Here is a 26610-nt window from a genome sequence, read left to right on the forward strand (position 1 = left end):
TAGAGAGGGGAAATGTCCCACCGGGTCTGTTCGACTGCAAGTGGTGTCACTGACTGCGGCACGTGGTCGTGTTGTGCTCTAGGGAGAGTAGCACCTGTGATGCCTTATTCTGGGATGTAATGCTCACTTCTTAGTTCACCCCGAGACTTAAAAAATATATATAAGCATGTCTCTCTATATATATCTGTCTGTTTTTTTAATTCCCAGCCCAGGAAAAACGCTCTGAAATCTGAAAGATGGGCTTTGCGTTTTTGACTTGACCACTTGTCTGTGAACTGGGTGGTTGTGGAGTGGGGTGGGAGCTGGCGTGGAGTGCCACGTCTCTCCCTGCATCGTGCAGGCTTCGCAGTGTGAGTGGGAGCGGGAAGCAGAAAATGCTTTGGTTTTGTCTGTTTTATTTCCCTGTGCTAAGCCTAGGTAAAATGCTGAAGGAGACATTTTGCCATGTAAAAAGGTGGAAAGTGGGAAGATTTGTTTGTTGAAATGTAACAGGGCTGTAGCAGTGTACCTGTGCAGTGATGCTGTTTTGGGGGGTATCCTGGTCCAGGTAATGATGGAAACATCTTTCTTGCAGGCCCAAACACAAAGATGGAGTGTCAGAAAATAATCAATTTTGGAAACCAGCTTCTTCGCCGGAAAAATGTGGACTGCACTCGAGAAGACAGTCGGCTCTCGCGATGCCTCAACACATTTGACTTAGTGGCTCTGGGTGTAGGCAGCACTTTGGGTGCAGGTGTCTACGTACTGGCTGGAGCCGTGGCGCGGGAGAACGCAGGACCTGCCATCGTTATCTCCTTCTTGATTGCTGCCTTGGCTTCAGTGCTGGCTGGACTCTGCTACGGAGAATTCGGTGCTCGAGTTCCTAAGACGGGATCAGCTTACCTCTACAGCTACGTGACCGTGGGCGAGCTGTGGGCCTTCATCACAGGGTGGAATTTAATCCTCTCCTATGTTATCGGTAAGTATGGTGGGTGCGCTGCGAGACCCTAGCTTTAGTCCAGGATGGCAGCCTAGATTATAAGATCAGCCTTGTTTGGGCGCTTGTGTTACTGTTACAAAATAGACGCTGTGCTCTTGCACTCACCGAGGATTTCAGGACTCATCTGCGGGGTGTGTTGTTGCTGGCTCCTGTCAGTCGGCGAGGTGAGTGGTGTGCTATGGGCTGAGGGTTTGTCCTGAAGCCGGATTATTGCTGCTGCGACTTCCTCTGAATCTCCACATCATCCCTTTGGCATCCCCTGGCTGCTGCACACTTACCAGAGAGCAAAAGCGTGTCCCCTCTGCCGAGAAAGAAGCTGCTGACGGAAGGATGCTTTTACACAGCAGCATCTATACTCCCAGCTGATCAAGGATTAATTCCTGGTCCCTTTGAGACCTGTTTAAAGTATCTGGAGATCAGAGTTTTGTCTCATGAATGGCTGCAGGATTAAGCTTAGGGTGATCTGCAGGTTCACAGTCTCTGAAATGTCCAAACCAAATCCCTTCTAAGCCCTTGACTCCCACTAGGAGAGGCCTTGGATCAGCTCAGAGCATGCAGTGTACAACTCAGCTGATACATTAAAACTTAATCCACACTTTGCTAATTAAGGATTCGTGTCTTTTCAAGCACATTCTGGGCACGCTGCTTGTCATCATGCCTGTAATTAAGGCTGCAACCAACTTGCCAGTTGAGAGTGAAGACTTACTAGTTAAAATGAAAACCGATGTTATGCTAAATTATTAAAGGGAGGGTTTTTTTTTTAAATGCATTTTATGGGATGTGTGTTACCTTGGAGATTAGTTCCCATGGTGCTGAGGAGGGTAAGATCATATCAAGAACGATACAGTGACGTAGCAGCTGCTTGTCTGAGGTCGTGCTGGCTCTGCTCTGTGTGCTACCTGAAACCTTTTCCTCTTCCTCCTTTTTTTTTTTTTTTTTTTTTTTTAAAATAAGAAATGAGAGGATGAAAAGCCAGAGTCAATTAAACTCATCTCCTTAGGAAATCTGAGTCCTGTGGTTCTTTTATGAATCAGGTTCACTGCAAGGAGGGGATAAAAATAGTTTTTAAAAAAAGTAAGCATATAATTTTCTCCAGACTTCTAAAATGGACTCTACTTAGGCTACGTGTAGAAAAATTGAACAGTCTTCTTGGTGATTTATCTTCCATTCCAGAAAGGTAATGATAAATCTTCTCCTCCATGCTCCTCATCTACTTAGTTATGTGACCACCAAAATGACTGACATAGCCGTGGATGCTGTCCCAAAACCTGATTCTGCAAATGCACAATGAAAAGATTTACATACTGAACGTTACACTCCCAGGATCTGGGCTGAGGCTGGTATTTCTGAGATTTTTTTTTTTTGTCCTCTCATAATGGCTTTTGAACCACTGCCTCAGTTTTTATTTCCGAGTTGGCTGCTCAGTGTATTATCACAAGGCAGAAAATTCAGTAAAAAATAAGTAGATATTATCCATGAATGTGTTCAAACACAACTTTGTTACTTTTAATTCAGTCCTGTGACAAAAATGCATGTTTGCAACTGGCTTCCTCATAATTTGGGATTAAGGTTGGCTAAGCAGGAAAAACAACTGGGGGAGGAAGTGAGCTATAGCAGGTCTCTTTTCTTTATCTTACCCAACCTTTCTCCTTGTGCTAATTACCCCTCTTGTGAGCTGGGACAACTCCCAGCAGCTTTGGAGGCATGGAGGAGAAAGATATGTTGGCAGGCACACGTGGCAGTTCAGAGCCGGGGGTTGAGAAGGGCAGAAAGCCAATTTTTTTCTCAGTCGTGCTGCAGAAAATGCCAAGCAGTGCCACCGAAACCACATGGGGTGGTGGAAGCTTGCATCTGTAAAGGGCTTGGCCAACTTGGTGTTCTCACGCTGAGGTTCTCGGACATCTGTTCAGAAAGTATTGTGGGGGTGGAAAAAGAGATCCTGGTGTCCCGGGATGGGTGGCCAATAGCTTGTAATTAATTGAAGTGACTTGACTTGGGGGAAGACTGGTGTGGGGTCTTGGAGGTGAGTGATGAGCAAAAATGGGTGTGCAAGTGGTCTAGACAGAAGGAAGAAGGTGTTCAGGACCAGGATCTGGTGTGAACTTCCTTCTGGGAAGATGTGGGTTTGGGGAACCATGCCAGATTGTGAGAAGCATTTCAGGAACTAGAAGCTGGTGGGAGCTGGTAATACGATGAGTAACAGCATGCCTGGCGAGTAGCTGCTGCTGCGGTTTCCTGGGGCACGTGGTGGCCTCCTACCCTGTGCCTGTTTCTGCAGTGAGCCCTGCACCTAAGCTCAGCAGCTCTCCTGGGAGCTGTGTGCTGTGGGCAGGACCCAGCTCGATCTGGTGAGGTTGTGCTAACCCAGAACTAGTAAATCCTCCTGGATACAAGCCGAATGTCTTTGCACCGTGCTCTCTAGCAACAGGTGTCTGCGATGTTGCAAGAATGTCAGATTCTCCCTGCTCCCTCAAGGCTGTTGGTTACAGAGAGTTTGGGATAAATGGTTGATAGTGGAACTGGCATCCAAGCAACTGGCATCTAATATAACACATTCAGGAGCTGGTTGTTCCTGTCCTAGATCATGAAATATTAGAGCCAGGACAAAAAGGAAAAAAAATCACTGAAGAAATAGTCTCTTCCCTCAAATCATGCCAAAGTTAAGCTGAAAAATTTTAATGTGGTATACAATAACTTTTGGAGTTTTTCAAGATTAAATTGATGGCACTGATGTCCCACCTTTTCAAAAGCATTCACATTGTGTGCTTTTCTGTCTCAGTGAACAGAAATGTCTCCAAACAGGTCTGTTCTGCAGCTTATTTTTATACTGTTGCAAAGCTGGATTGGGGCAGTGAGTGTTCCCAGCTTTGCTGCAGGTGCTGCCCACCGCTGCTGCAGAGGGATTAGCTGTAGATAAGCATGGACATTGTTTGACACGATTGCAGGTGCCGGAGCTGGGACCTGAACACCCACCCGCAGGTGAGTGTGTCAGGACAAACTGTTCTAGGTAGAAGGGGGCCCTGACGGCGTACTCTGAGGAATTGCTCTGCAAACCGAAACCAGACCAACCTCTTTTTTTAACTAGGTAATTATGTACAGTAGTAATTATATCATGCAATTAGATGCTGTTATATATAATGTACTGTATAAGACATCAGGAGTATAATGATAGCCACTTTAATGCAGGAGAGGGAGAAGTTGGCTATTACCCAAACCTACTTATTTTACACAATGCTGTCACTGTCTGGTGGTAGCTTTTCGTTGTTACTATTTCAGTTCTCTGAAATGACTCTCCTGGCCCAGACAATGTCCCGGACTTGGTCATCCTGAGAACCCAGGTTCAGTCCTCACCCTGGCAAGCTGTGCATAGTTTGGTGCTCTTGGGAACCGCAGCAAACAGCGACCCCGGAGGGGGATGTCTAAGCACTTGCTGCAGGCAGGAGTCGTGCGCTTGCTGGGATCATCACCAGCGTCCTGCAATAGGCTGACTTATGCTCAGGTAACCTGTAAATTATATCTGAGTCTTTATCCTGTTTGGATGTTCTAGCACCGGAGGTCAGAGCAGATCTGTATGTTGCTGGAGTGCAGAGCTTACAGAGCTGGGCAAATGTTGCAGTCCAGGCTCTGGTGCTCCAGTGTCGCACTGCCAGAGGCTGGCTGGCTTCTGTAAGGTCCCTCTGCCTGGGCTGCAGTCACCTGGCCAGGGCTGCCAGGGATTTCTGCTGGTATCAGAAGAGACTCAGACCTCTCTAAGTAGCATAAATTACCAGGTTTGGGGGAAGTTCAGGCTGCTGGGGGCATAAGGAAAAAGTCAGTCTAGGCTGTATCTTAAGGCAAAGTCAAGATTTACTAAGAAGCCAAACCACTATAAGGATTTTTTTACCTTGCCAGCTGAGTAGGAGTCTGAGACCCACCACCTGTGTGTGTTACCATCAAAGCAGATGCCAGGCATGAATACAGGCTGCGGGCTGGATCTGCAGAGGAAAGGCTGCTCCCAGCACCCGGGAAGCACATGCAAGGTTGCTTGAGGCCCTCCATGGTGAAAAGCCATGCAAGGTGCTCCCTGTTTGGAACGTGTGCCAGCCACGAAGGGTGATCTGCATCCTTTCTGTCCTCTGGCAGGAACCTCAAGTGTGGCCAGAGCCTGGAGCGCAACGTTTGATGAAATCATAGGCCAGCATATTGAAAAATTTTGTAAAAAATATATGACGATGGATGCTCCCGGAGTGCTAGCAAAATACCCAGACATCTTCGCCGTGGTGATAATCATCATCCTAACAGGTAAAACCTTGGAAGGGTTTGTGAGTCTTGGACCTCCTTCTTCTGTAATTTCATTGTTTGCTTTTGGAATAGGCACAAAGTCCTGATTTATTTTGGACAACATATTAAAGACTCTTTCTTTGCTACAAGTGTTGGATTGACCTATATAGCTGCTGTGGAGTTAGCATGGGGCATAGCCTGTTTACAAGGTTTTTAATTAGAGGGGAGCATTCTCGATATTTTTTGAGCCACTTTTAAAACCTTCAATCAAATTTTATATAAGGAAGAAAAGAAAAGATGACTTGTTATCCTCAATCAGGTATGGAAGTTTAATCCTTGCCTCCACAAATCCTATTACACAAGAATTTCATTCTGTTGCTCTATCAACCTTATTCCCGCTTTGATAATCTGCCAATTTTCAGTGCCTTGAGCCAGGAAAGTGAGAAAAAAAAAATGGGACTCAGTAACAACCTCATGTACTACTGTTTTCGTTTTTTTAAAATACATATGGGCTTCAGTTTGCAGCAGTGAATGCAAGACTCCAGAAAAATAAATGCGTGATAAACAGTCAGGTACTCTTTTTTTCTAAAAATGTGCCAAGGCTTTGATCAGAATTTGGAAAAGTTTTGAAAATTTCTAAAATTAAAATCCTTCTGAACTTCTTGCTCTGCTCCAACTGGATCTTGCAAAGCATTGCCAAATTCAGGTGAATTTAAAAAATTACACTTCTCATGTACCCCTCTGTGGTTTCCAGAATGCAGAAGCTGCAGTGTCACCCCAACAAGGTTATCCCGACATTTCCCACTCTGATCAGGATGGCCATCTCACAGCGTGAGCTGTGCTCATGGGAACAGGCTTCATAAGCAAGGGATGCTTTGGCATCTGGGTTTGCATTTGGATCTAGGACTATATCGAGGACTGCTGAAGTCAAGAGCAGCCCTCTGTTTTCAGGACTACATCTGAATGGGAGAGAAGATTTTCCTCTTTGTTCATTTGTATATAATAGGAATTGCTTTAGTTTCAAATTAGAATCTGGTCTTTCACCAGATACAATTTACAAAATTTAAGACTCCTCATTTTAGCACTACTGAGGAGTAAAATTACACAGATTACCGATGGCTTTATTCCCCTGCATGGAGCAAATTCCCTGGATTTTAATAAAAAATGCAAACCATTCTTTTCTACAAAAAGCTACTGAATGAGCAGCTTTAGTCCCAAATATAAGCACTACAAGTTTATTTCTGCTTGCACTGTCTTGAGCTTCAGATTTCTACAAGATACCTTACAAGTTTTTCCTGGGCAGGTACGCAGTTTTATCAAATGCTTATCAGCTTATTTCCTATTTTAAAAGAAGGAAAGGTGAGTGCATAGGATGTTCCCCTGTCCTTGAAGTGCCTTGGAGTAGCAGTAAGGACACCCTGTTGTGCTTCTTTTCTCCCTCAGGCCCGTGTGAAGTTTTTTACCTTCTCCCTCAGCCGCCTTCTTAGATTTGGGTTAAAGGTTTGGGCTCTTGAAAATCAGGCACCTGAAGAGCAAATGAAAGTTACCAGAGCTTGTCGTTCCGAGAAGCCGAGCTATGCCTCAGTGAGATCCTGGTTGCCAAAGCCTGTAAATGTGCTCTTCTTCAGATGGATGCTCTTAAGACCACAGGCTGAAATCCTGCTCTTGCTGAACTCACTAGAGAAGCTCCCGCTGATTTAAATGGGAGCAGGATTCCCAAGATGCCACCTTCTTCTGTGTCTTCAGCACTAGAAGTAGCTGTCCTCCTGGATTTGGTCCCTGCTCATATTTTTCCCTGCTTCTAAGGAAAATTGAATGTTGTTCATAACTTCTGCATGTGGCCAAGACCTCTAAGACAATATTCCTTCATGAAAAACCACCTGGGGTGCTTTCTCCAGGTCTCTGGGTGGAGTTTGAGGCTGTGTCTAGGTGGCACAGCATAGCACCATGAGGCGACCAGAGCTGGCGTTAAAAGCGCTGGAAGCAGTTTAGCTGTGTTAGCAGAGCACTTTACCAGGGGCACGTGCCAAATGGGCATGCTGGATGGGAAGGTGTGTCACATCCCGCAGTAGTAATGTCTGGGCTGGAGTCCTCGTCCTCCTTCTGGGTGAGTTAATCCTGACCTACCTGAGCTACTTGGCTTTGTGGAGAAATGAGGTGTGATAAGTTGGGCAGAGCACAGCATGAACAGAGCTGGGCTACCTCTGCAAGCCCTCAGCGCCTGCTGCTGGTGGCGAAATACCTGACTGCCTATCTGCCGTTTTTTCCCCAGGGCTTTTAATTTTTGGCGTGAAGGAATCAGCCCTGGTGAACAAAGTGTTCACCTGCATCAACATCCTTGTCCTCGGCTTCGTCATGGTCTCCGGCTTCGTGAAAGGGTCTATTAAAAACTGGCAGCTGACTGAACAGGACATTTACAACACCAGCCACAGCATTTACGGAGACAAGTAGGTTGGATCTTTTCTTCTCAGCTCTGAAATTGATGCATTTTCAATGGCAAGCTTATAGGGGGGTTTGTGGAATGATTCAGAAAACTAGTGAATGGGATGGCTCCCTCCTTTGCCAAATGCCTTGAGGCAAAGTTGGTTTCAGTGGGCGTTTGCTGAAAGCAGGCTGTGCTGATGGGCTGAAACTGATAGGAGGTAGGCTGTGTCAGCGTGGGCCCTGCTGCAGAACTGACCATTTCCAGCCTCATGACCCGTACAGCATCCAAATTTGAGAGAAAAGAGCTTTTTAGACAACCTCCTACTCAAGGCTACACCAGGCTGGCTCTGGTGCCTGTATGAAGCCATGACCAAGTATAGCTCTGTAGTTGCTTTGGACACTTGGGCAATATCCTTGAGTTGTACCTTTTGGAGACTTTGTCCCAAAAGTTTACTGCCTCAGTAAAATGAAGGCAAGTTGCAGATTATTTTAATGCATTGCAGCAAGCATATCACAAATCCATTTTTAGTGATATTTTGCTACTTGGGCAAAATCCTGACTTCCTATACAAGATTAAAATTAAGGAGCTTACAAGGGTTGCCAGTGATACAAGGCTGTTCATTTTTGCTTGAGACTATGCAACACAGAATGAGGGCCTTTAAATATCTCCACGTACCTCAACTCAGTCCTGGCTTGCTATCTAAACTGTTTATGCTGGCCTACAAGGAAGCACAGTTTGGCAAAAACTGGAGAGATTCATAAATGTTGCGTGGGTCAAGTTTGGCTTGTGTACAAGCCGCTTATTGAGCGTCTCTGCAAAATTCAGCCTGCTGTGAACGAATTGTTTCTATAGGAAAGGTCCCCCCTCCTTCCCTACTGCTATTCCCATGCAAGGAGCAATTAGTGCAATAGCTTCAAAGTGTAAGTGTAGCTCTTTGACCCGTAGCACTTAATATTTTTGTAAAATCTGTCTGGGGTTTACTTTACTTTATCATTATTTCCAGAGTAATCCACATTTGGGTTGTGCTATTTCTGCACATAACAGGCCAGTTTTCATCTAAGTCTCAACAGAGATTCTACAAGAGAGTTCAGATGCTTACACCTGATAAGACTTGCATTTGGGATTTACTTTAATTTAATTGCCTTAATTCATCTTTACAAAGGCTTTTCCCTGAAAAAGTGACCTGAGTCACTTGAACTGAAGGATATGTTATACATGAGTCAACACAGGCACATGGATCCAGGGTCCTGATCCAGAATGCACTGGGATCAGGAGATGTCTGTCTGTTGACTTGAATGAACTTTGGATGAGGCTCAGCAAAGCATTTGGTGCGTCAGGGATGCAGGCTCCTCTCCTCCCTCAGGGTGGCAAGCACGGTTTGGGTATGAACTTGGCTCAGGGAATTTTGAAGTTGAGAATGGAGGATTGGGTGGGTTTTAGACAGTCATGGCACCCTGCATTGCTCTCTGATGTCTACTCACCTATACTTCATCTGAGTCCATCTTAGGTGAAAAGTGGACAGTTTACATTTTTCTCAGTCTTCAGTTTTCAGAATTACATGTTGTGCTTTTTCAAAAGCTTATGTTTAAATGAATAGGTGTATCTACACGCATGCAGTAATATTAGGAGAGGAATTTTAATATTCATGCTATTTTCTCCCTGTCTTGGCCAAGACATTTTTATCTGCCCCAAAAAACAGGTGGTAGGAACAAACCATGAACCATTTTTATTCCGTGCATTCCCCAGGCTGTTGCAGGCCAGTGCAAAGCTCTGCAGTGGGTAGGGCTTAGCATTTTGCCTGGTATTTGTATGCTAGCATGTGAAAGGGAGAGTGTGTTCCTTCAAACTCCAGCTTTGGATTTTGTTATGAGCTATATGAATAGTTTTGTTACTCCCACCTAGGCAGGATGACTTCTAACCCAGTGCCATGCCTTTTAGTCAAACACAGGAAGAAAAGCTCTATGGTGTTGGAGGGTTTATGCCCTATGGATGGAAAGGAGTCCTCTCAGGGGCAGCCACATGTTTTTATGCTTTCGTGGGATTTGACTGTATTGCTACTACAGGTAAGAGGAAAGATATCTTCATTCTGGTTATGAACCTGATTGCTGGTAGATTGGCTTTCAGTAATACAGCACAGCACAGATAATGAGTAATTCAGGACACTGCATTCATCATCCCTCTGAACCTCAGCCCAGAATATACTTTTGGCTCAGCTGCTCCTAATACTCGAAGTGCTGAGTATGTCCAAGTCCCTGGGTGCTCGAGTGTTGAATTCTAGCTGCTGTGGCAGGCAGCTAGACTGCATAACCCACAAAATCAGCTTTCTCCCTTCTTTGCCTGCGGGGCCCAGTCCCATGGTTGGTCACTGATGACACTAACCAGGTCAGACTCCACGGAAAACACAGCCAACTTTACCAATTAGGCAAACAAGGAAGGCCCAGGTTCAGATGTTTTGTATGACTGGTGAAGTGTGAACCTCTAACTCCAGATGATGCTTTAATCAACAGGTTATTCTGGAGTAGGGTTCTTCAGTGCCCTCAGCTGAAGGTGCTCAACTGGCTTGGAGTATTTAAAGAGCCAGAGAAAGAGGGAGCCTCTGGGGAGTCATCTGCAGCCTAAAACTGTGCCTCAAAATAAGGGGGAGTTTTTATCTTCAAAGGTTCAGAGATCTCCTTCTGAGAGAGAAAACATCAGCACTGTCATATTTCTCCTGGCTAAGAAGAATCTCAGTTCCCTGGAGAAAGGAAGGATTATCCTTAATTTCACATTTGGCAAGAACTGAGTTGCTTCAAAGCTGGAGCAGAGGGAGGAGGAGATCATCACGAAGACAGATAAAGCAGTACTGCCTCTTCTTCCAAGGAGTTTGAGAAGTGCTGGCTCCATTACTCCAGCCAGCCCTAGGGCCTCTCTTTGGAGGAGAAACACATTCATCTGCCTTTGACTTATAGGTGCATGGGTCTCTGCTTATTGGTTCATCCTCCTGAAATGCCAAACCTCAGGAGCTCTTGCTTTCAGAGGAGAGCAGCTCTGGAGGACAGTGAAGGCTCAAAGCTGTTTCTTAATTAATCAGTGCCTGAATTTTGAGGATTTTTTTTATTTTACACATTCATCCCAACTTGGTTGTTGAAAAATTTCCATAAAAACTAGAGGGAGTCCCTTTTTTTAAGAGGGATTTTCAAAGATCTGTATGATTTCCAGGTGCTGTGCGAAGTCTGCATTTTGCTGGAACTGGGCACCTATGGTGCTGTGTTCACTGTGCAGTAGTTTTGGTGGAGATGCTAACTGAAATGCTCACCCAAGGATTTGCCCTACAACTGCACAATAATTTCTTGTCCCATTGCTTGTGATCATTGAATTATTCTTGGGGCTGCACCATCAGTGGGATAGCAGGAGTAACTGGAGGTAAAAATAACCCTTTTTGGGGAAGGGACTGCTTTTAATCCATATCGTTTCTGGGCTCCTGAGTTTACAGGGCCTCCACAAATGTTTATGTCAGAAGGAGTCACAGGAGCAGCAGAAGTGGGAGCAACAGGCTGGGGCAGGCCGTTGGCAGCATGCAGGTCCACACATGGTCAAACAGCGCCTTGCTGCCCACGGAGCCTTTGAAAGCCCCAGCCAGCATGTCCTAGGTTGGGATAAAGTTCTTGCTCGTCATTTAGCTGGTATTTCAATTTCTTTCTTCTAGGCGAGGAGGTAAAAAACCCTCAGAAGGCCATTCCTATTGGCATCGTGGCATCTCTGCTCATCTGCTTTGTGGCTTATTTTGGTGTGTCAGCTGCCTTGACGCTCATGATGCCTTACTACCAACTGGATACCAACAGCCCTTTACCCAATGCCTTTAAATATGTGGGTTGGGATGGAGCCAATTATGCAGTGGCTGTCGGTTCCTTGTGTGCGCTTTCTACGAGGTGAGACACTGTTCTTCCTTTGTGCATCTCTCAAGGCAAACATGTATCTCCAGCTCCTTTAAAAAATGGTGCATGTCAGGGCTTTGCCTTCACTGTGTTCCCCTAGGTCAAGGGAGCCGAGACCAGGGATGAAATTCAGAGCTATTGACTTCAAAAGGGCCAGGATTTCACCCTGTGATAGATTTCAGAGATCAGTATCACTTCAGAAACTCCCATCTTAGCAGCAGACCCAGCAGGTGCATCTCTGGAATATAAATAGATTCATTGACTAAGTCATGGAGGCAACTCCGTGGTGCAAGCATGGTTTGCCCACAAGACATCCCGGCCTGCTGGGTGGAGAGCAGGTTTGTGTCAGGTAGTGCAGGGTGCATCTCCTGGAGCATATGCGGCTTACCATATCCAGGGCCGTCTGTCTGCAGGTTGCCTGCAGGACAGCCATCTGGATGGGAGGCAGGGCAGGCTGGAGGCAAACTATGTCATGTTCTTCTGCACTCTAGAGACCTATTGTTTCAGATCAACTTAGACATATTCAGTTAGGTGAGCAACTCATAGAGGCTCGTAGAAGTTAGGGCTATTTTGCTATCTGAAAGTCAGGCTGTTTTCATCGCCTGTGGCTAAGTTTAGGTATCCAAAATCTCAGAGCTGCACCTCAGTTGCCAGCTATCAGCAACATGAGTGTGTGGAGGGAGCCCTTGAAGGAGAAGCTGAAGTGAACAAAAGCCACCTGTTCTGTGTTTGTACTGCCATAAACTTGCTTTCGTTTGTGTGCCTGTGCTCAGCAGGAGGTGATATAAGTAGATTATTTCCCCCTTCTGTGTCCTTAGTCTCCTTGGCTCCATGTTTCCGATGCCTCGAATAATTTATGCTATGGCAGAAGATGGGCTTCTCTTTAAATTTTTGGCTAAAGTCAATGAGAAGAGAAAAACTCCAATAATTGCAACAGTGACATCAGGTGCCGTTGCAGGTAAGATCCAAAGACTTAGATGAATGCGTGGAACGGAGGCATAAGCTCATCCTAGGGGCAGATAAGTCTGCCTGACTCTAGCCCGCTTACTAATCGGATGTATTGCACAGCACGACTTCCCAGAGCATGCCCTGGGTTTCCAGGGCATACCCTGGAGGGGCTGGGTGAGCATGAATAGCTTGCTGTGTGCCTGTTCCTCTTTCTCAGAGCTCATTGCTGACATCCTGTCTCATGCCAAGAATTGCCTTCATCCGCTCCCTGGGTGCTCTGCCAGCCTTAAAAATAATTAACCCCCTGCAAGGTGGCAGCCAGCGGTGCCCCAGCATCCTTGTGGCTGTTGGCCTGGCTTGGCTGAAGACACCACACTGCCTGTGGGTAGCAGCTCGGCAGAAGACACCAGAGCAGCCGGAGACAGGCAGATGACCCCTGTGGCACAGACATTTGTTAATCAGGAGCTGGCAGCCATCCCATCCTCCCCTTCCCTCTCCTGGCCCCCAGGAATATGGGAATTAAACCTTCCAGATGGCAAGGACGAGCGGCTTACCCTCTTCTCGTAGGTGTCCCCTTCCTCTCAATGCCTAGCCTTGCTGCTTCCTCTTTACCTTCCACTGCAAATGTGGGATGAGCTGTTGATGTGAGAACATGCCATGTTTGGTGGGGAGTTGGTGCTGAACTGCCACTGTGGGCTCTGAGCTCCTGTGGAGCGGCTCAGCTTCTGCTGCTGGGACCCACGGAGCCTCCTCACAGCTGCTTCTCTGGCACCTTTCTCTTCAGGTGGCCTTGGGTCTAAACTGGGGAAAAAAGAGCCAGATAAAGTAAAAAAAAGTGCTTTGCAGTCCCTTCAGGTCTCTTCAGAGTGGTCTGTAGTGCCTAGGACCAAAGCACACACGAAGCTGCAGGGACAGCACTTGCCAGCTGAGCTTGAAGGTTGGGTTGGTTGTTGGGCTCCAGGCAGTGCATTGAGGACAGGCTGGGCCAGGCTCAGCTCTGAGATCCCTGCGCTCTCATGACAGGTGGTGTCACCTGCATGTCTGACTATGGTGTCTGTCCTCTGCTTACTTGCTTCTCCTTCTGAAGGCCTTTGTAGAAAGGTCCGTACGACCAGGGGTTGCCTGGTGAGGGTGTGTAAGCAGGGTAATCCCTAAGGGATGGCAGTCTATACCTTTTTCTGGAAACCCCCTTGATGAGGCATGCTAACTGAAGATGCCCTCCTTGATGCTTGCTCCCCATTGCGTGCACAAGCCTGGTTTCACCCCAGCTGAGCTGAGACACCAGAGCGAGGTGCTGCCAGTCCTCTGTTCCCTCTAGCTACTTCCAGGAGATAATTGTGGCCTTAGGGGTGCTGCAGCTGCGCCGGGGCACTCCAGCAACAAGACTGTGGCTTAAACACCTGCTCATTGCTGTTAGTTGGGTGAACATACCCATATGAGACAAACAGGCTGGCATTTACTGTAGCAAATGGTTCCTCTGGTTCCAGCTAGTGAGGCTGTGCTGGGACAGCCTGCGAGGCTCAGGGTATTCATGCGTCAAGTTCTGCCTCTCCCTGTCTCAGGACAGCTCGAGCTCCCCGGCTGAGACCTGAGCAACAGTCACGCGTGTGCTGCATCGTCATTAACGCTCCTGAGATGTGCATGTTATGCTGTGTTACTGATTTTTCTTCCCTCTCTCACCTTCCTCTCCTCCTACAGCTGTTATGGCCTTTCTCTTTGACTTGAAAGATCTTGTGGATCTCATGTCCATTGGGACCCTCCTGGCTTACTCCTTGGTGGCAGCCTGCGTGTTGGTACTGAGGTATGGATGTAGAAACAGCATCTCTTGTGTCACACAGACAGAAATCCACACAGTGATCAGATGCCCTCATAGTTTCCATAGACCCAGTAAAACCATGAACATCTCCAGCTATAAGTATGTGAAGAGTTTGTTTCTTTAAGCTCATGGGGGATTGTGCTAGTTGGATCTGCAAGGGGGTCCTCTGAACTTGGTTGATCCTTGGCCCATGCTGCTCCTGCTGTGGTCAACCCTGGATGCCCTGAGAGATATGCCAACACATGAGATGAGAGATGGGTGGTCCTGGATGCCTGCGTCGTCATCACTCTTGTTCCCACTGGGGATACAGTTTCAGGTCATCTTACTTTTGAAAGGGGATTCAAGATAAAGTCTAGCAGCAGCAAAAAAGCTGAGCATGTGTTTGCAGGATCAGTGCCTTAGTGCATGTCTTTTAGAAGTGCTGAGTTGCCATAGCTTCCCTAACCTAAGCTGAAAATTGAGTATCTTCATTGCTTGGCACCTCATGGACAACAGCACTCTGCCCATGAGGACTGTATTTTGAAGATCATGTTCCTGAAGAACACCTTTGTGTTCAATGACTTTTTCAAAGTCTGGCGTAGGCTTTTTGCCTGCTCACAGCAAATGCATTGAACTAAGAACTGTCTTGCAGCAGGTGAAGGCCCAACGCTGTACTGTAATACCATTGTTCTGTGCCTGTTCTGTCCACCCTGCCCCTTGAAAATCCGTGGCGATTTTCCTTGCCCTTCTTACTTTTCCTTTGATTTTCCAGTCCCCTCTTCTCCATACAGCTGTAAATTGCTTTAATTTATTTTTGCAAGCTGCTGTACCCATTGTATGGCATTTTCGCCATCGTACGTTTGCAGAGCTGACAGCCTGTCTTGTAGCAGCCTGGGCAGTAATTTGGCTGCCCCGTTGGCTGCCTAATGAAGTGGCAGCTGAATTGTTTCCAAAGCTGTAAGGTCCTGCCACTAATACCCAGCTGTGGCTGGAGCCGAGGATTTCACTGCATTTCTCAATTTGCAGTGTTTCACAAATGGCCTCATTGCAAACGCATCCCCACAGGAGCGATTTTAAGGTGTATTTCAAAATGCCCCTTTCCTTTAGTCAGGCTTGTGGCTGAGAGTCATGGGCAAAACCAAAAGAGGGCTGAGGCTGGAAGAGTGTTTTTTCTTTATGGATCCACGTGGCTGTGCATCAGGGCCCCGTTGAATGAGGTGCTGTCCACACACGCAACAAAAAAATTACCGTTCTTCGTTCACCTCTTCCTTTCTTATGTGGCAGCAGACAAGCCAGCAGAAGAGACTGGGATAGAAGAGGATGGGGCACCAGGAATGTCGCTGCGGGGTGCGATCAGCAGCTGCCGGGGTGCGATATCTGCTGAGCTGTTAGCTCAGCCAGCTCTGTGCCAAAACACAAGAGCTGAACTGCCATAGATAACCCGACGGCCCAGTTATGATGGTCTGTCTGTCCCTCTGCTGCTTCCTTCTCCGGTCCTCACTGCTATCACCCAGTCATGTTTTGGTGATATGGATGATAGGGTTTATGAAAGAGCACTGTCCAGTTTAAAACACTGACATTACAACCAAGCTGTAGGTGATAATAGCTGACCATATTTGCTCACGTTATGATGACGTTATTCTCGGATTTCCCCCTGAAACAGAAGGTTGTAGATGTTATGTGTGCCTCTTCTGGTGCTATAGTGATCTGGGGCGCAGCCGTGGCTATCTGTGTGGCTTTTAAACAAAAAGTACCCTGCACCAAACCAATATGCTCTTTTTTTCATTTCCCTTTTCCTAGGTATCAGCCAGAGCAACCTAATTTGGCATACCAGATGGCTAGGACAACAGAGGAGACTGATAACAACGAGTCTGTGAGCACCAGTGAGTCGCAGGCTGGATTTCTGCCAGAGGAAGAGGAGAAATGTTCACTCAAAGCCATACTGTGTCCCCCAAATTCAGACCCTTCCAAATTCTCTGGCTCGGTGGTGAACATCTCAACCTTCATCATTGGTAAGCACTGGGCAGTGAGCCAGCTGGTACGTCCTTGTACTCACCGTGGTGGGAAAGCTCATCTCCTGGCTGTAATTTTGATGAGCCCCTGTAATGGCCAAAATAACTGAAGATCTACAGATTAAATTTATGACTTGAAAAGAAGTCCACAGGTGGGGGGGGTGTATAGGGGGAAGGGCATGTTTCTTACAGTTAGCTTTTTCATGTGTTGCTGTTTTGTTTGCTGAGCTTTCAGATTCTGCTTTGCCTGCTTGTGGTTTTGGTTTTTTTTTTCCTGTTCCTAAAAAAAGAATCAGTAAGCTTTTGGTGTCTGTTCACAGGTTTCCTTATTGTGGGTAGCTGTATCCTGACTGCCCTTGAGCCAAGCATTCTGATAAAAGCTGTATGGATTATTGCTGCCATCCTTGTTGTTGTTGTCAGCTTCATTATATGGAAACAGCCTGAAAGCAAAACCAAGCTCTCCTTTAAGGTGAGTGTCCTGGGAGGTGTAGCTAGAAAAGAGCTGTTTGGGAGGTGGTTGGAGGAGGAAGTGCATGTTGGCCTGTATCCGAAGGGGGGACTTGGCCAAATGGACATGCAGAGAATATAGGCACGATGTGAACTTTTCCATGCAGGCCTGCCAATAGAGCTGATGGTTTGAGCTCTCCAGCTAGCATGGCTGCAACCTCTCGTAGTCTGTGCTTAGTGCATAAAGGGATGTCCTACCAGAGCCGAGCTCAGCCTCCGAGTGTGATTTCCTTCTGGTGTCTAACCTCAAATGTCAGTGTAGGTGCTTTGCTGCAGAATGCAGCATGGCAGAAGCAACGTTGTGGCAAGCCTGCTGCGCAGCAGTGCCCCATGGGCAGAAGCAGATTCGGCACAGAAAGAAGGACTGAAGGGGTTAGCTGAGAGGTTGGAGGAGGGAATCAGGAGGGGAAGCCGCACGTGGTCAGGTCAGAGGCAACAGTAGAGGACTAGGAAGAAAATGGAAATGGTGCTGGAGTCCAGGAGATGCTGGGAAGGCAGAACCTGGTGCAGAGATGTGGCCAGAAAGGAAGGGCAGGACAGTGCTTTTGAAAGCAGACGGTTAAGATGGTTATAGGATATGGAAGAGACAGAGACCAGAGAAAAAGGGGATGGTTTTGAAGGGACACGTCAGGCTGTGGATACAGAAGGAGAGAGAACGCAAGAAGCAAGCTTGTGTATGAGGATCAAAGCGGTGCTCCCTAAAAAGCTCTAAGAAAGTGCACTTTCATGTCCTACTTAGTCCCCATGGAGACTAAGGGATGACCATTCTCTCTTTAACAGCCTTAAGTATGAGGAACTCTGTCATTTTCCTGCCCTGTCCAAGTATACCATCCTTTCTATATAAAACAAACACTGGGATTTTTTTTCCCCCAGTATAATCCTGCAAGTCATGTTTTATCATACTGATTTCAGGCTGTTTCCCCAATTTATTAAATTAGTTTTGGATTCTAATCCCATCCTCCAAACTGCTCTCATTTTGACTGCTCTTCAGTTACAGTTTTTCAGTAAATTCTCTGATTTTAATAATTTAATCCAACCAGAGTTGCCCAAGGTAGTGTTTGCAGCTCATCTTGAGGTTGTGGTCCCAGAAGTGGAAATAGAAATGGCCAGGAGCAGAAAACTTAGGAACTGTCGTCTAGACTGTATTTTCTGAACTTGCTTCTGAGGAGATCTCTTTGCCTTACACTCATGGTATTTTACCTCCTTCTTTTTCCCTCAGCCACTACCCTGTCCGAGAAAACAAAAATTAGACCTGTCACTGCTAAATCTGTAACGGCTCTTTCTTATCTCCTTGTTGTCCTTTAGACATTTACAACCTGACTGTCTAGTGATTTTTCTCCAAAGTCTTTCTGGGAATCCAAGGCTGGCTGGTTTGTTCCCCAGTTGTTTTTCTGTATTTCGTTTTAATAGGTAATTTGTGTCCCTTCTCCAGTCTTCAGAAACCTTGCCATTCTACCAAGAGCTCTCAGAGATGCCTATTAATAGTTTAGAGATCACTTCTGCAATCTCTGGGTACATAACTCAACCCCCTAGGGAAATCTCATTTGTCCCTACTGACTTGACAAAGCCAATAATTTAGAAAAATATTTTTCTTCCATTTTCTAATTTGTGTGCCCATCCCCTTTCTCTAATGATGTGAACAGCTGCTCACCATAAACGTGGGGGTTTTTTTTTGGTGAAGCTTAAATCAAGAAAGGCCTACAACATTTCAGCCTGTTTCTTTTTGTAAATCTCCTTTTTCCTTAGGAGTGAAGTTCACTTTCCTTGTGGTTTCACCATATTCACAAACCTTTCTATTGTTATAATTTGTCCTTTCTGATTTTGTCTTTACATGCCTGTGCTATTTCTTTATATTCTGATTTTTGCATTTTGGCTTTACTGTCTCATTCTTCTTTGTATCTCAGATCATTAAGGCATTCTTGGTACAGCTGCACTCGTCTTTTACAATATTTTCTGTTTTTCTTCTGCTCTGGGATAATTTGCTCTATATTGCTTAATTACCTTGGTACGTGCTGGATGAAGTTCTTCAGGTCCCTCCTCTGACATTCTCCTTACCTTCTTCTCCCTGGTCTTCAGTAGGTGCCTGTCATGATGCAGTCCTCGGTTTTCTTCTTCTCTCCTTCCCCCCACGAATATTTAGTATTGCTGCTGAAATTTGCCTCTTGCCTCCTTCCAGACCACAAAACAAGGACAACCGTTCTTAAAACAGGTGAACAGCATTGTTCACGTCCCTCTCCCACGGTGGATCGATGTCGTCCATTTTGGTCTAATCTTGCCTTTTTTCAGATCTGGCAGCTGAGGAGTTGGTAACAGCCATCACATCCCGTTTACCAGGGATGCAATGTTCCTGCCTGCCCCACTGGTCTGCCCTGTGGGTGTAATGTATCCCTCTTTCTTTTTCAGGTACCTCTTTTGCCCCTTCTTCCTGTTGTGAGTATTTTTGTGAATGTTTACCTCATGATGCAGCTAGACCTAGGCACATGGATACGGTTTGCAGTCTGGATGCTTATAGGTGAGTTTGAGACAGTAAAAAATTCTATGTTCAAAATTACTAGATTTTGTTAACTATAAATTTATTGTAGCATTCCAGGGAGGGATCCTGCACTCTCATCATGCTTGGGCAACCTCGGTGACTTAACTGAAGCCATTTAGGCAGTGTGTCTCAAGCCTTGTTTTAAATTCAAGGGTTACGAAGCCTTTGTGAGGAGAAAACAACAACCCATGAACCATCTTAAGGGTCTTCTTGCCAACAAGAAACCATACAGCGTGTCTTGTTGCCAACAAGAAACCATACAGCGTGTCTTGTTGCCAACATGAAACCATACAGCATTTCTTGTTGGCTGGCCTTGAACTGCAGTCCAGGTGGTGGGGCTTGTGCTTCTGGAGCTGAAGGAGCTGAGCTCCATCCCAAGATGCTCCCAATAGCCATGTGGAGAAGGCTGAATTGCCTGAAACGCCCAGGGAATTTGTTACAATGAAAACAATTAAGATGAGCATCAGTTGCAGATGTACTTTACTGGGATGGATGCTGTAGGCACACAAATGGAGAGAGAAAGCTCTCTGCAGAATGGACTGCAATGAACTCACTGAAAAGCGTGGGAGGTTTATTCTATAATCAGCCCCCTGTTTGGGGCCTGGATAGATTGTCTTTTAAAGACTGATGCTTTTGTTAATGGCTTTTTTTCTAAGGAAGGTAGTGGCTGTCCGCTAGAAGCTAGCCATCAGGATGGCTGGACTTACCCCTGGTGCAACCTGTGTTTGTCAGTGTGAGTAGTGGTTTTTTTCCTTACAGAGCTAACGGTGCCCTCTCCCCTTGCCTTCTGCAGGCTTTATCATCTACTTTACCTATGGAATATGGCACAGTGTGGAAGCCACCTATGCGGCCTCAGCAGATGCGGAGAGAAACACGGATGCTGGTTCGGACAGCTGTAAATGACTGCATGTTTGGCTTATGGGCAGTTGGGGAAAGGCTGCAGTGAAGGAAGCTTTGTGGTGGGGATCCTGAACCAGATTACGTCTGGTTAATCAGTAATGCAGGAATAAGGAAGCATAATGCGGGACTCCCCAGCCCTGTTGCTGCAGCTTGCAGTTTGCTTAGTAGCACAGTTAAAAGGGATCACAAGGATAAAAGCCACACCTCTGGTATACTCCCGGCGACACTGTCAGCTAATCTGGGGCTATGCGCTTCCCTTCTTCCCTCTCCTGTTTTTTTTTTTTTTTCCAGTGTGTAGAAAAAAACCTGCTTCTGTGTGCCAGTTAACCTTAAATGCTGCTATGAAACCAGGCCTCACAAAGGTCTTTCTTTCAGTAGCCCTGGGAATTACCTCCCCACAGATACTCTAACTGATTATACATGAAACAGATTTTGCAGTGCTACTGTCAGGCTTACCCCAGATCCGTCCTTCACCCAATGTGAGCTGTACCCAACGTGTACGCACACAAAAAGGCTCTCGCCAAACACCAGCTTTCACCTAGTTAAGAAGGCACCTGCAAGACTTGCATTCTTCAAACTATCAGGTCTCATAGTTTTTGTTGTATTTAACTTTTTTTTCTAACTACCTACTCATATGCTTTAAAGCGCACCGCTGCTGTGAAATGTTGGGAGGGTTTGTGGTCGCCGCTTGTCGGGTGAATGGTCATTTGCAAGCGTGTAGGTAATGCCAGCAGATGTTTCTGCTGACAACATGCTCAGCAGAGGGATTGCCAGGTTTAGCCATAAAACTATTTGGTGCAAGTACTTGAATGGCTTGAAAAGAACGGGTGTCTCCAAAGAGCCGTCCTACCTCTTCGCCTCGGAAATCACCAGTGGTGTGGCTGCAGTGGTGGGGTGGCGAGCAGAAGTGAGCCCAGCTCTAACAACAAGCAGGGCCCTATTTTCCTCTCCCCGCATCAGTTCTGTGTGCCGGCTGCATGGCATTAGCAAAGGATGTGAGACTTCAGTTTGGTGTCAGCGGGTGGAGCACGTTTCTGCCCCGGGAAGGGGAAGCACAGGAAGATTTTCAGGGGCTTGAACTTCATCCGTGAGCAGTGCCTGGTGTCTGCCCCCTGCCCAAGGGAGGGCCGGTGGGGTGTGCAGGGGCTCCTCGGTCCCAGTGGTCCCAGTAGAGCATGCAGCCCAGAAAACACCGCTAAGCTCTAGGGTCTGGCTTGCTGAGAGGAGCTTTCCCTTTGGGGCTAGAGATCGTCTCCAGAGCCTGGCTGTTGTGAAAGGTGGGAAGTTTGGAGACCAGTGTCTGTGTTTGGTTCGCAATGCCTTAGTTTTGCTGTAAGATGAAAATTTCTTTTAATTCTCTCTAATAGCTTTCCCCAGCCAAATTCACTACCCTAAAAAAGGCTTGTTAAAGCATCAGGAAGGTGGGCCATGCCCATACATGCCACTGATTTAAATTCACACTTCAGCTTGTACTGAAAAACGAATCATAGAATCATGGAATGGTTTGAGTTGGAAGGGACCTTTGCCATGCCCATACATGCCACTGATTTAAATTCACACTTCAGCTTGTACTGAAAAACAAATCATAGAATCATGGAATGGTTTGAGTTGGAAGGGGCCTTTGAAGATCATCCAGTCCAGCCTCCCTGCCACGAGCAGGGACATCTTTCACTAGATCAGGTTGCTCAAAGCCCCGTCCAGCCTGACCTCAAACACTTCCAGGGATGGAGCATCCCAAATACGATACTGCAAAAATCCCCACTCCTGACCTGAGTAGACGCTTTCCTAGGTGTCCTCCACGCTACTGCCTCTGAACAATCTTTAATCTGTCAGCATGGCTCTTGCTGACAAAGGGACGGGCTCTTGTCCCTGTCATTCAGTTGGAGAACTGAAGAACAGACCCCTGCATGACTTGACCAGGGTCTCACCGGGCATCTGGTGCAGCAGAAAGGGGAAACCAGACCATCTCCTGGATTACACGGCCGGACCGTGGACCATCTCTCACAGGTTTCCAAGACAGACCTTATAGCCTTTCTGCCCGCTGAAGCGTTTTAATCTTGGCTTCCTTCTAGTACACTGGGAGGCTCTTCTTGCCAGGGTTGGAATTGGAGGGAGTGAAGGCAATGTGTTCATTGCCTCCCAGATGCATTTCAGGGTGTGTTTCGAGTGCAGTTCCCCCCACAAAATGAAGTCGGAGTGCTCCAGTCACTGGGTCTTGGCCATCTGCTAAGCCTTTGCTCCTCGTGCATATACAAAGTCTTACTCAAGCAGGGAGAGAAGAATATAGAAATTAAAAGCCACTAGGTTGAGGTCTGTTTCGTTTAAACACAGGCAAGGTCGACACACTCCATAGCCTCCCAAAAAGCACTGAAGATGTGGTGGGAGGGGAAGAAGATGAAAACTCAGAGGGGAGCAAAGTTTCCCATGGTACCAAAAACGTAAGGATGTTTTTGCCTACCTTGGGTACCAGCTTCTGAGCATTTAAGACATTCAGCAATGACCCTTTGGGGGTCAATTCTGACTGGAAGTGTGTTTCCAAAGAAAATTATTTAAAGATATGCAGATTTCTTGCTGTATGTATTTTTTTTATAAATGTTAACTTATTTTTGTTGTCTACTTAGGGATCTGTTCTGGTATTTATATTCCATAACTTTGTTTCCGCTTTTGTGGCATGTAATAGCAGCATGTAGAAGGGGGGAAAGTCCTGATGGCGGTCATTTTTCTTCAGTTGCCTTTTCTCTGAGAAGGTTCATAGGAAAACCTTTCTGTGTCACCAGTTTTGGTATTTAAATGTGCCATTACCTGTACCAACCGCAGAGCCACCCGCTGCAAGTTTGCTAGTGGAGGTGAGGATCCGTAGCCCCATCTCCCACTCCTCCATCATGACTTCTTCAACCCATCAGTTCCCTGGTGGCGGGTGCTGCCATCTCTCTTGCTGTTTGTTGCTACTTACTAGATACAAGGAGGTGGAGGGAGCCTGCAGCCCTGCGCAGTGACAGAGAAGCGTAGGTGTCTCCCTGGCTCTCTGTCTACCTGCTTCCCCCGTGTCCAGCTGGGCCTGGGGACCTCCTGGCCTCCTCTTTGCATGACTTCACCCGGGGAGTGGACCGGTGAGGAGGTGATGAGTTTGACACAGCTGCCTAGTCCTGCCCCATCCCCTTCTGGCTGCATCCACCCCTTGCTTGTACATTTTGTAAGCTGAAAGGCAAATTTGACTGCTTCTTTCTAGGACAACATCAAGGACTTTGCTGAATGGGTGGGTTGTTTATTATTTTATTTTTTTTACCATCTCCTCTGCCTCCCTGCTGATGTCTGCATGTAACATAGATCAAGCCAGGTATCTTTGAAGACATGCAACTGCTGCTATAACCTTGCTGTTGTGGATGATATGCTTTCATTAATTTGAGCTTTTCTTTGTAAATAGTTCAGTCATTATTTTATTATGAGAATATTTTGTACAGATGCAGAGCATTTTGCTGTATGAAGAGGTGGAAATGGAGAAGCAATGCCTTTGCTCGGCACGAGAATAGATCCTTTTCTGCCAAAGCCAAGAAGCGTAGTAAAAATGGCCTGCCTGATCTTTCAGGGCAGGCTCTGGCTGGAACGACTGACATTGTTTCAGCGTATTTGGTTGTTCCCAGTCTGCTCGCTTGAGAGGAGCCCTCCGGGGAAGCTGTTGGAAGGGTCCTACTGACTGCCGGTGCGCGGAGGGCGGAAGCGGGCAGCACCGAGGCTGCAGCTTGCAGTTGTATAGCAAATCCAGATACGTAGCCAGCCAGCCTTTCTCAATGGAAAATTGCTGTCAAAACAGCTTTTCCCCTCCCCCAAAAATGAATTGTTTTGTGCAAAAATGACTAGCTTTTGCTTATTTGCTTACAACTTTCATTCTTTGGTCACTGAAAATCATTACCAGCTGGGTTTCAGCTTCATTTTGCCCTTTTCCTGTCCCTTGGAGTGGAGTTTGCCACCGGTTTGGGCAGCGAGCACCTGTTCTGGGTGTCGGGCAGCTCTGCAGCACGAAGGGGTGCTGGGCTGCCCCCCCCACCCACCAGCCCCCTCTGGGCACTGCGGGGGCCGGGGTGTGCTGCAGGCTAAGTGCTACTGGTTCGGAGCCATTTGTGCTTGGTTGCAGCAGGAGAGAGGGAGCTGCAGGGAACCACGCTGGTGAAAACACTGCTGGTGCTGATGCCATGCATTGCTGGTTTTTGCCAGGGTTTTGGAAGGGTAAAGTTTTAGCTGGCAGCGCTTGCCATGGGCACTCTCGCCCTTCGTCCATCCCAGATGAAAAGAAACTCCTATTCGTAGTGTACAGAGGGTGCCCATCACTGCCTGCTGCCTCCATTCCTGCTAACTCAGAGACCAGAAAGCAATGTGATAGGATATTATGTTTATATTTTGTAAAATCCGCTGCTTTAGTGATTGCATTTTATATACTAATGAATTCCAGTGAGATTTTGTAAATCCCTTCCCCCCCCCCCCCCCCAAGCCATGTACAAGTGAGCATTGCTGTCATCTGTCTAAATGAATGAAGGGTGACACGCAGGTCTGGCAGGCTGGAGGGGCTTGCTTTGAAGGGGAGGAGGAGTGGTGCTGGTTTTGATGCAGCAGGCTCCCCTGCAGTCCCTCCCTGCATGTGTGCCTCTCAACACCCTCCCCTTTCGAAGGAAGCTTCTTCCCTCTGGCAGAAAAAGCACCTCTCTTTCTAAACCCTTGGATAACCTTGCGACATCCCCTGGGCCTGACTTTACGGGGAGGTTCCGTTTCTTCCTTCGCCTTACCAAAAAATTGCACTTGTTCAAGGCTAAATCTATACACACAGAGTGAACCGACGCTCGCTGCCCTCACAGCCACCTCCCCTTTCTGCGGGGCCGTCACCCTGATTTGGGATGCCGGCATGCCAGCTGAAGGCAAAGCTGCCTCGCCAGTGCCATTGGTTGCTCTGCCCGCTGCCGCTCGCCTTGTGGTTTATCATCCGTTTCCCACTCCAGCAGCGATGCCTCCCCCATAAACCCCCCCTGGCTGCCTTACGCTCTACGTTACGGTTGCAGTTGGGGTCCCATGGGGTGTCTGACACCCAGCTGGAAACCAGATGATCCAGGATCGTCTTTGCTAGCAAGAGCCAGACCTCGATTTTTCTCAGGGTATTTGCTCCTGGCTCACGCTCCGAGACGCGAGGTTCGTCTGAGAGCTGGCAGGCTCCAGCCAGCGGGAGGCACCTCTCCCTCTCGATGCTGCGTGGGGCGGTGGTTTTGGCGGAGGGGCTTCTGTTTTCGGGACAACAGTGGGAAGCAAAGGGTTCCCTCGCAGCACGTTGTGCTTTCCAGCTGCGCTGGGTGGAAGGAGCAGGAGGAGCCACTGGCAGCCTGGAGGCGGTGTGCTAGCAAACCTAGTGCGAGTTTGGGTCGTATCAGTAAAGGGATTTTACTGACCGAAGCCATGGAAGAGTCTGTATATTTTTATTTTTTAATTATTAAACAAAATGTAAATACCTTTCTGTTGTCTGTTTGGTCTATTTTCCTAATGATTTCTTAGAGTTTCTTACAGGCATGATAAATAGTTTTAATGCTTGTTCTGCAAACAAATCTATTTTTTAATCTTTGTTTTGGTTTGATTTTTTTTTTTTTTTTTTTTTTTTTTAAGCCTTAAGAAAATGTGAACCTTGCCCCCAGAGCACAGCACGGCTGTGCGGCTATTTTTTTTTTATTTTTTTTTTTTGTTTTTTTTTTTTTTTTTTTTTTTTTTCCTGGTGACACTGTAAATACTTCTCCCCTGAACGATGCTTTTGGAATTTGGAAATTCACTTGTAGTTATGTGGTACAGCATTAAAACATTTTTCTCAATATCCAAATAAATGATGCCTATTGTTTACCCTCATTTGCAAGTCTGCCTCTGTTTTCCAGCTTGTTCCAACGTCTGCTGGATGGCCCAGTCTCTGCAGGAGAGCACTTGCTTTGGGAGCTGCTCGTGTTAACTCTACCCCCATCTTTTGGGTTTGCTGAGACCAGTGGGACAGTATGTAATTTGGGGAATTTGCCACGAGCTGGGGTCTGTGCTCAGCACTGAGCAGCTTGTTGCTGCTCACATTGAGGTGAGTCTCTCCCTGTCTTGTTCCAGTACCAGTTCAGGTATTAGGTGGGACTTCATGAGCCAGCAGTTAGCCTAAAATCTACCTAGGTGGTGTAAATTTTGCTGGCACTGCAAAAATTGTTTGTCTCAGGAAATTAGGACCGTGTAATGAATGAGGAGCTCTGCTGGCAGGGTTTTCCAGGGTAGGGTCTGCAGGCCAACACTGAAACCACCAGGCAGGAGTCGTCTGTCTGCCCTCTGCCACCGCCTG

General features: G+C 46.9%; 1 protein-coding gene across 1 annotated transcript; it reads left to right on the plus strand.

The window, feature by feature from the left end:
• Positions 1–570: 570 nt before the first annotated feature.
• SLC7A1 (solute carrier family 7 member 1) lies at positions 571–20533 on the plus strand. The gene is made up of 11 exons (XM_009290219.1): positions 571–958; positions 5102–5260; positions 7512–7686; positions 9603–9727; positions 11350–11572; positions 12397–12536; positions 14225–14327; positions 16122–16333; positions 16654–16802; positions 19244–19352; positions 20167–20533. The coding sequence occupies exons 1-11, from the start codon at positions 589–591 to the stop codon at positions 20274–20276; spliced, it is 1875 nt and encodes a 624-aa protein (XP_009288494.1). The 5' UTR covers positions 571–588; the 3' UTR covers positions 20277–20533.
• The last annotated feature ends 6077 nt before the right edge of the window (positions 20534–26610 follow it).

Source organism: Aptenodytes forsteri, unplaced genomic scaffold (assembly GCF_000699145.1).
Source record: "Aptenodytes forsteri isolate BGI_AS27 unplaced genomic scaffold, ASM69914v1 Scaffold155, whole genome shotgun sequence".
NCBI classification, from domain to species: Eukaryota; Metazoa; Chordata; class Aves; order Sphenisciformes; family Spheniscidae; genus Aptenodytes; species Aptenodytes forsteri.

What these genes read in the sequence shown, in the direction of transcription:
- SLC7A1 (XM_009290219.1), top strand. Translation starts at nt 589, where the DNA reads ATGGAGTGTCAGAAAATAATCAATTTTGGAAACCAGCTTCTTCGCCGG. An exon ending in TTGTGTGCGCTTTCTACGAG is followed by an intron (nt 11,573 to 12,396) that starts GTGAGACACTGT and finishes CTGTGTCCTTAG; the next exon opens with TCTCCTTGGCTCCATGTTTC. An exon ending in TGCAGTCTGGATGCTTATAG is followed by an intron (nt 19,353 to 20,166) that starts GTGAGTTTGAGA and finishes TGCCTTCTGCAG; the next exon opens with GCTTTATCATCTACTTTACC.